This window comes from Trypanosoma cruzi, genomic scaffold, assembly GCF_000209065.1.
Source record: "Trypanosoma cruzi strain CL Brener 1047053516809 genomic scaffold, whole genome shotgun sequence".
In the NCBI taxonomy this organism is placed as follows: domain Eukaryota; phylum Euglenozoa; class Kinetoplastea; order Trypanosomatida; family Trypanosomatidae; genus Trypanosoma; species Trypanosoma cruzi.
This window is the reverse complement of record NW_001849289.1, coordinates 44330-54076: the sequence shown is the minus strand read 5'-3', so window position 1 is coordinate 54076 and position 9747 is coordinate 44330. Positions and strand designations below refer to the sequence as shown.

General features: G+C 63.8%; 1 protein-coding gene across 1 annotated transcript, besides 2 other annotated features; it reads right to left on the bottom strand.

The window, feature by feature from the left end:
- Nucleotides 1–9747, bottom strand: Tc00.1047053510677.9 (dispersed gene family protein 1 (DGF-1), putative; the record flags this gene model as incomplete). The annotated part of the gene is made up of 1 exon (XM_801054.1): nucleotides 1–9747. A coding segment is annotated over one exon (9747 nt), but the record flags the coding sequence as incomplete, so codon positions are not given.
- Nucleotides 1–9747: a sequence feature (areas not merged during assembly with more than two copies in the genome that could not be assigned to a particular haplotype).
- Nucleotides 4819–4863: a microsatellite.

Here is a 9747-nt window from a genome sequence, read left to right as displayed (position 1 = left end):
AAAGCTCGCGCCCGTGTGGCGGGCAATCAAGTAGCACACGCCAGCGGGGAACGCCACACCGTACAGCACGCCAACGACACCAATCACGTAGTGCTGCACGCGGGCGCCGGGCATCGCCAGTGCGAACACGGAGCCGAAGAAGATGCCGAGGTGCATCGCGTGAGCCACGACGTACGTCAGGCTCGGGAAGCGCATCGCCGCCCACGCACTCGCAGCGTCCACGCCGCGCCACCGCTGGAAGGCCGCCGTCACACCGTAGTGCACGCACCCAAACACAGCGGCGAGCAGCGCGTTGCCCACCACCATCCACAGCGGGTCAAGGGCAGCGAACACCGACAGGAAGTACGGCAGCGCAACGGTGCTCGCACGCTCCTGCGCCGAGGCGCATGACATCCTCGCAAACACGCCGAGTGCCTGCATCTCCAGGATGGAGCCCAGCCCGCCGGTCACCACCACGGCAACAGCCGTCGCACCCGCAACAACGCCGGTGATCGCCGAGAGGGCGCTGGCAACGGCAGGCGGCGTGTTGGACGCGATGGTGAAAGACCCAAGTAGCGCACCGTTGCAGCCGCCAGACAGCGCCACAGCGTCGCAGCGAATGACTATCGTCTCGTCGGCACCAATGAAGTAGCCGCGGTGCACGGGCACAGCCAGCTCCAGGACGGTGGACGGATTCGTCGCGTTGCGCTCCCACGTCGCGTTGCTCAGCATCGCTCCCCACGGACCACCAAAGCCGGTCGGCTGCACCGTCGACACCGGCACGAAGCTCAGGTGCGTGCCGAGCTGCAAGTCGCCTGCCCACCGGAACGGCGGCGGAAGCACCACCATCAGCCGTGTCGGGACGGCGCTCCCACCGCCGCGAATGTCGTTCTGCGTCAGGCTCCCACCAGCCGCCGTCGTCGTCACGGTAAGTGTCGGGCACGCCACGTCGCTCCACCACGGCGTGCTGCTCACCGACAGGCTCACGCTCAGTGACTCCGATGCCGTCACTGTCGCGGTCGGCGGCTCCGTCGCCGTAACCGACGCTGCCGGGGTCGGCGTGGGCAGCAGCGTCACCGTTTCCGTCACCTGCGGCGTCTCCGTCGGTCCGTAGTTCGTCGGACTGTAGCGCGTCGCGCTCAGGCTCGTTGTTGGCGGTGTTGGCGTCCACGTTGGTGTCAGGCTGCGCGTCGCCGTCAGCGTCGCCGTGTGGCTCAGCAGCGGTTTCTCGGGCGTGCGGTTGCACCCGTCTACGCGCGGCAGGTACACCGGCAGGCAGTCGCGCCCGTACCCGCCCTCAGCACAGCGGCAGCCGCACGACTCCGACATCGCCCTCGTCGCAGCAGCAAAGCAGCTCACGTCGGCGTCGCACACGCTGCACGCCACGGGGCGAACTTTCCCGATGATGCCGGCGGACCTGTAGTTGATCGCCTGCAGCGCCTGCCCGTTGAGCGTCAGGCACCCCACGACGAACCTTCGGCCGGCGCCCCCGAGCGCAACGGTGCCGTCCATCACGACGGGCCCACTGCCAGCGTTCTTGTGAAACGTCAGCGTGCTCTGCACAAATTCCACACTGCGCGGGTTGGGAGGCACCGACAGGAGCCTGCCGCTGATGCTGTTGCCGCGCACCGACAGCCACGACCCGGACAAAAACGACACCGTCTCCCGCAGCACCAGCAGCGCGCCATCCGTCAGCACACCGGCGTTGTCATTCACCACGACGGCGGACGCGTTGGCCTCCACCCCGCTGTCGAACACCAATCCATGCGCGGCGTACACCTGGCTCCCCGACACGCGCAGCACAGCGCCCTCCGACGCCACCACGCGCGCACTCGCGTACAACGCATATTCGCCACCGAACACAGCCGCGTCCAGCGCGACACCACCACCGACGAGCTCCAGCACGGCGCCGTCCACCACCACCGTCCGCCCACCAGTCATCACGGTCACGAGGGCCACGCCGGACACAACCAGCACGGACCGCACGAGCCGCAGACCCGACAGCACCAGCACCGGTGCGTACGGCGAGGACTGCGAGCCGGGAAGATACACAAGCGGCGTCGACCTCGCGGCAACCAGCAGGGAGTCCGTCACCGTCAGCACAGATTCCGCGGGGAACGTGCCGGTCAGCACAAGCGCACCGTTCAGCGCCTCCACATTGCACACGGACAACTCCACCGGCCCGCTCTCGTTGCTCCCCGCCGCCACCGCACCGTGCAGCCCTCCACCGCCTATCACGTACAGCACGGCGCCGTTCTGCAGCGACACGTTCTGCACAACGATCCGCACGCCGTCTCGCGCCATCCACGGCACGTACAGCACAGGACTCACGCCGTCCAGCACAACGTGGCGCAGCGTCACCTCGCTCGCGCCGGCAGGCACAACGAACACCGACCGCACCGTCAAGTTCTCGCGGACGAACACACTCGACGCGGTGCCCGCAGCGGGCGGCAATGCGGGAGCACCCACAGGCACGCACGCCTCGCCGTACCCGCCGCTGCCGCACGCGCACACGCACACACCGTTCTTCATGCTCGCCGTCGCCGTCCCGGGCGCGTAGCAGTGCGTGTCCCTGTCGCAGGCGTCGCACCCAACAAAGTCGATGCTCCCAGCGTCGCCAAAACCAGCCGCTGCGTACTCCTCCGCCGTCGACAGGACGCGTCCACCAGCGTCGTTGCATGCCACCCTCAAATGCGCTCCAGCCGCAAGCGACAGGTTTACCGAAAGCATCCGCGGCAGCAGCGCTCGGTTGCGCACAAAGCTCAGCGTGCTCCCAACAGCGGTCACGGCGCCAGCCGCGTGGAGCATCTCCCTCGAGACGCCGTCGTGCACGTTGCCCTTCACCAGCAGCATTGACCCGCCGGCCAGGCTCACCGTCGAATCAAACGCAACCGCGTAGTCCTCCGTCGACGCAAAGTCGCTCCGCACAAGCGCCACAATGGAGCCCGACACGCTCACAGCCCCACGCACGGACACCGCGTGCTTGCACAGTAGGAAGTCGCTGTCAACAAACGCCACCACGGAGCCGCCGCTGGCCGCAACACCGCCCTCCACCGACACGCACAGCCCCAGCGCCGTCTGCACCGACAGCCCGTCCACGTACAGCGCACCGCGCGACGACAGCGCCACGCCGCCAACCACCAACACGCCAACAGCGTCGCCGAACACCGCCGCCACCTGCGTGCGCGCAATGGTCAGCACGCTCCCCGTCAGATTCACGTTGTGCACCACGAGGCACGCGGAGGCGTCACCAAGGTCGTAGGCGCCGCGATACGCAACGCGCTTCTCTGCAAGCAGCACCGAGTCCACCAAAGTGACGCGCGAGCCCGGCGGAAATCGGTTCGCCACCAGCACGCCGCCGCCGAAGCGCGACTCAAGTCCGCTGATCAACACATCGGCACGCTGGCCAGCAGGCGGGTCGGACAGCCACCCGACAACGTACAGGCTCGCTCCGTCCAAAAACGTGCAGTTCGCCAGCGTCACGTTGCGCACGCTCCCTGACATCAAGCCCACGTCCACCACGACGTCCGCCGCAAAGGTCACACCAACGTAGCACACCACCGACGTCCCGAAACCGGCGTTCACCTCCTCATCCACACGCACATCGCGCACGCACGAGTCGGCGCCGTCGGTACTCGGTGGCTCGGGAACAGCGACGGGCAGGCACGCATCGCCGTGGCCGCCCTCCGCGCACCTGCAGGCGCAGCCATCACTCGGAACCGTCGCCGTATACGCAGGGAAGCACGACGCCGCGAGGGTGCATGGGTCGCTGCAGGTCAAAATGGTGGCATTGTACTCGGACGGAATACTGTATTCCACCCCCTCCTTGTCGTTCACAGTGTTGCACGCGGCCACAACCGTTCCGTTTGTGAGATCGCTGGACCCTAATAATATCCAAAGCACCTTCGGCGTGCCCGTGCTGGAAATGAATTTGTTGCCTGACACAGACACTGTGGAGTTCCGTAGATTCACCCCGGGGTATGCGTAGGCAAAGGCATCCGATGGGGATTCACGGCAGAGGTTGCCGCTCAACTGCAGCCAGGAGTTGTAGTAGACATAGGAAAGAAACATTGAACGAAACACATTCAAACTTCCCTGCATGTCGTTGCCCTGAAAAACAACAGCTGACCAGGACTCCACACGTAATGCCCAGAAAAATAACATGAAGTACTTCACCGGCCTCGACGCAATGTTGTCTCGGATCACCACGGCAGAGTTGTTCAGTACATCCAGCGACGAGGATTGGCCAGACCCTCCAAGATATATCAGCGTAGCGCCACCGCCGTCCATATGAAACGTGTTGCCCATCACCGCAAAGAGGGAGTGCCACGACACCCTCAGTGGAGATCCCGCAGCGTGAATGGCGCTTGACGATGTCGTCACGCTCTGAAACACATTGCCACTGAGCACCACCGCGGAGCCGTTGCTGACCACCAGTCCATTCATCGCAACACACGAAGGGCTGTCAAGCTCCAAACCTGGCCGAGAGATCAGCCTCGTGACCGTGAAGTGGTTCCCGCTGATCGTGATGTTCGTGTGCGGTGGAAAATCACCCTCCGGGCTGAGCAGCGCGTCATCGAACGTGTTGCCGGTGACAACAATGTTCAGCAACCCCACAGCGGCGTGCGCGTTGCCCAACAGCACCAGCACGGCGCCGTCCCTCCACGTGCATCCATCGAACGTGATGTTCGCCACGTCGCCCGTCATCCCCCCAATCAGCACCGTCAGGCTCATGCCGCCCCCGCTGAACGTCACGTTGCGGTAGCACAGCCACGACAGCCCGCTGCCCACTGCCTGCGCCACCTCGGGGTACACCATGTCGCTGATGCACTCACCATTCGGCGGCGGTGACGGTGGTGCGGGTGGCGGTGGCGGCGGTGGCGGGCCAGCAGGCACAGGCGCCGGGACGCACACATCGCCGTGCCCTCCAGCAGCGCACTGGCACTTGCAGTCGCTGACCGCCGTCGTCAGCGGAGCAAAGCAGTCGCCCTCCTTCGTGCACTCCCCGCACGCAGCAACCGTCGTCACGTTGGTGATGCCATTCAGCTCCAGTTCTGCCGCCGTCGTCAGCACCCGTCCCGCAACCGTCAGACATCCGGCAACGAACCCGTAGCCGGCGTCAACCTGCGACAACAGAGACTCCGACAACCCCGTTGAGCCCATCTTGCAGCCCGTCAGCGTCACCACACTGCTGCCATCGATGTTCACAGAAGCGTCAAAGGAAGAGTAGTGGAACATCGCACCCATTCCCACGTCGTTGTCGCGCCAATCCAACCAGCTTGAATTCCGGACGGTCCAAGAATTATATGCATAGATGGCGTAGGACACGGAACCGCTGTTCCCTACCACGCGCAGCACGCTGTGATTCGACACGGTGAATTTTTCTTGCTGGTACAGGAAACTTGTCCCGGAGACCATCGTATTGTTGAGCAGCGCAAAAACTGAGCGATCACTGGCAATCAGCTTGTACATGTACAACATGTTTGTGTATTTATCAAAGCTGCAGTACCGCGTGTACAGCGAGCTGCCACCCACCAGCGTCAGCGTCCCGATCGAGTACAAACCATACCCGCTATGATCCAATGCACGCGCCTTGACGTTGCTGACCAACAGCGAGGACGCACTCAACACAACGTCGTCCAGCATCACGACGCTCAGCCTGCTGCTTGCAGTGATCGACAACTGGACCGCGGATAACTGCTCCGCGTCAACCTTCGTGACGGCGATGTCGCAGTGCCGCGGGAGGGCACGCCTAAATAGAACAACGGAGGACCGCATCACCGTCTGGCTCACGCGGATAAGGACGCCGGCTGACTCGGCCGCCTCAGTGCCCCCAACAAACTGCAGCAAGGCTCCGTCACGGAATGTGCACCCAGTGAGCGTGATGTTGATGGGGAGATGCAGCGGCATACGATTGAAAAGGAACGTGAGCGCAGCACCCACGCCGCTGAATGTCACACCCACGTAGCAGTGGTGCGTCTTCCACATGTTCAGCGCGAGGCTCGTCAGCGTCTGGTTCACCACGCAGCTCGTGTCGCCGTCCACAAATCTCTCCGGCAAGGGCGGCACAACCGTGTCGGGCACCTCGAAGGGAAGACACGACGCGCCATGCCATCCACCCTTGCAGCTGCACGAGCACGAGCTGCGGTCCACCGACTCCGTCCCGGGCATGTAGCACGCCGTGTCGTCGTTGCATGTGCCGCACCCGAACACCTCCACGACCCTCGGATAAAAAAAGCCGCGCGACACCTCCTTCTCGCCCTGCAAGTTGCACCCGACCACAAACCGCGCGGGTGACGTCACAAACGTCCTCATTGAAAACTTCGCAAATGTTTTACTCGAGTCCGCCTGACGGTTGTGTGCAAGCGACACGATGGTGCCGCTGCCCGATAGTCTAATACGGTACCAGAAAGACGGCATAATGAATACTGAGGCTGCGCTCACGTTGTTGCCCTCCACACGCCACTGCGCACCACCCTGAAGAATGGCCGAGCCGTACAAATAAAACAGCGCAGAATTGAATGCCTCCGTGCTGCCAGTGAGGGTGCAGTCCGCCACTCTCAGCAGCCCCGCAGAGCTCACAGTAGTATCCCCGTAAAAATAAATGCCGATGGCTGCACTAATCGTGTTGTTCTCGACGTCAATATAGCCGCCGTTCTTCACATCAACACCGTTATAATAAACGGCCGATGCCGAACCGTAACCCCTCTTTGTTGACTTCAGCATATTTCCCTTCATAATGATCCCGCCCCCATCAACAACAACAGCAACGGAGAAATAAACTGCGGAGCTCTCCCCCTCCATGTTGTTGTCGAGCAGCAGCAGCGTCGAGTTCTTACCCAAAGTAAACCTTGGAAATTGAATGGCATGGCTCGACGTTGACAAGAGCTTACTGCCCGCCACCAGTATCTGGGAGTTCGCGCCAAAATCACCCTCAAACTCCAATGTACCAGAATCCAACGTCGAGAATGCCACGTTCACGTACACGCGCGCACCACTCCCCTTGATCGACAGGCCCATGAGGATGCACTGCAGCAGCGTGATGTTGAGTGTCTGCTGTGGAGCGTCAAAATACGACAGGTCCAGCACAATCGCGGCGGTGAAGGTCACGTTGACAAAGCACAGGCCACGCTCACCGGGATCAGGATAGTCCACGGAGCTGATGCTGCCACCGTAAACACAGCGGACCTCCGTATCGTTCGCATCTGAGAGCGGGAGCGGTCCAAGGCCGTCCGGAACCGCAGCTGGCAGACACGTGTCGCCGTAGCCGTCGGAAGCGCACACACACCCACAGCCGCTGATGCTGCTCGTCCTCGCTGCGAAGCACAAGGCGTCCACGGTGCAAGTGCCACAGTTCAACACCGTCACGGGCGCCACAATATTGAGTTCGCTTCTGTAATTCGTCACAGGAGATCTCTTTACCTCGTTGCACGTGCCGTAGATGATCGGGCGCGAGTCGGACGGTGGTGACCAAAAACTTGTCATGTATGCAGTGGTCGACGAATAGGAGCCGTAACCAAAGTCGTTGTGAAGTATCGACCACACACTCCGATCGCGAAACGCCACGCCGTTCTCTTCGGCCACGTACACAACGTAGGCGGTGCGGAACACGTTGTCGCGGTGCACCAGCCAACTGCCGTCAGTCACAGTCAGCGTGGTTGCAATGAGCATGGCAAAGCCAAGACGGAACGTGCTGGACACAACCTGCAGCACGCTGCCGCCAACCACCACAACGTCCCCAAACACACACGCGCCTTTGTAGTATTCGGTACTCGGCGCACTCCACGAGCTGTTCTGTATGGAGAACACGGAGCCGCCGCTAACACGCAGGTCCGACGCAATAGCATACATCACGTGCATCTGCGACATGACAGCGCAGTTGTCCATGTAGAAGACGCTGGACAGGTTCACGACAAGGCCGCGCTCCACAAGTATCGCAGCGCACAAACCCCCGCCACACACCAGAGTCGACCGCGTCATGACAAACCGCGTCGACAGAAGACGGACGCCGTCCAGAACAAGCGTGGAGCCGTGCCGGGATTTCTCGTGGCCAGGAGTCGTCGGCACGTAATGCGACCCGCCAACCGTCGCGCGCAGCGTCGAGTTCGCCAGCAGCACACTCGAGTTCAGCGGCATCGTGCCATGCAGCACGATCGTGCCCTCCACCGACGTCACATTCGTCATGTTGACGAGGGCGTGCGGCACCAGGTGCGCTGTGCTTTCGCTGAGGCCGCCAATCCGCAGCTGCGCGCCGCCCACAAGCACGCAGTGGCGAAGCGTCACGTTCAGTGCGTCAGCAAACGCATCCATCGAGCGCAGATCCACCGCCACAGTGATCGGCCCGCTGAACACCACCGAGTCGAAGCACACCGTCGCCTGACCGCCGCCAACCGTCACCGACTCCGTCAGCGTCACGCGACTCACACAGCCCTGCGCACCGCCACCACCACCGCCGGCCCTCGCAGCCGGCACGTCGAACGGCAGGCACGCCTCGCCCACGCCGCCGGCACGGCAGCTGCACACGCAGTCGGAGAACGACGCCGTCAGTGCATCGAAACACGCCAGCGCAGCCGCACAGCCGTCGCACGGCACCACGCTCACGGAGATCAGGCCGGCCAAGCGGTAGTCGCCGCTGCTCTGCAGCACGCGGCCGCCGGCACGGTTGCACTGCACGGACACAGCGCCGCTCGTGATCGTCGGCCCGGCGGCAAGCGTCGCGCCGGTGGCAGCGCAGCGAGCAATCGACACGGCGCCGCCGCCCAGCGTCACCCCCGACAAAGACGCCACCGACGACGCCTCGCCCACCGCCCACACGTTGTGCAGCTCCAGCCACCCGCCGGCACCGACCGTCCCACCGCCGCAGCGCACCAACGGCGACGCAGCAGACCCCTCGACGCCCACAAAGCGCAGCACCGAGTCGGACACCGCGAGGCGCTCGCCAAGCACAATGCCGCCGCCGCTGCTCACAACCGACACGTTCGTCACGGAGAACACCGAGTGGTTACGCAGACTGAGACGCGACGAGGACGACACATGCATCGCGGACGCGGTCGGACCGCCCGACGCCTCCAGCGACACGCCGTCAAGCACCACAGCGCTCGACAGCAGGTCCACACCGCCGCCAACGTACACCGCCGACCCGCCCGCCTGCGACGACCTCAGCACGGTGCTGCTCACACGCAGCTGCGTCTGCGACAGCGACGTCGCGTGCAGCACAAGCGGCGACGCCACCGCGTCCGTCAGCCCGCTCAGCTGGGAGTAGCGCATCGGCCCCGGCGTCACAATCGTCGAGTCACGGACCGTCACGTTCGTGTGTGCCGGCAGGTTGTGCACAAACACGAGCGAGCAGTAGCTCCCGGACAGCCCGCTCACGCTCACCTCCAGGCTCCGGTCACTCGCCGGCTCGCCGCTGTAGCCCCGCACGTATATCTGCGCACCGCCGTCGCACACGCAGTCCCTCAATTCAATGCGCAGCGCGCCGGGAAGCATCGCCGCAACGTCGAGCACCACAGCCACGCCGTTCGTGATGCACACGCCGTCCATCAGCACCGTGTCCAGGGCGCGGCCCACCGTGATGGCTCTCTCCACCGTACCGCCCCGCAGTCGCAAAGGCACCGCATCCACCGCGGGCATCCACGCCGCCGCCGCAACCAGCGCCAACACCAAAAGCAGCACCGCCACACGCACAGTCGCAATGGCCCTGCGCCGCAAGCGGTGCCGGCTGTGCGGACACGCACCCACCGCAGACCACATCCACCAACCCAAACA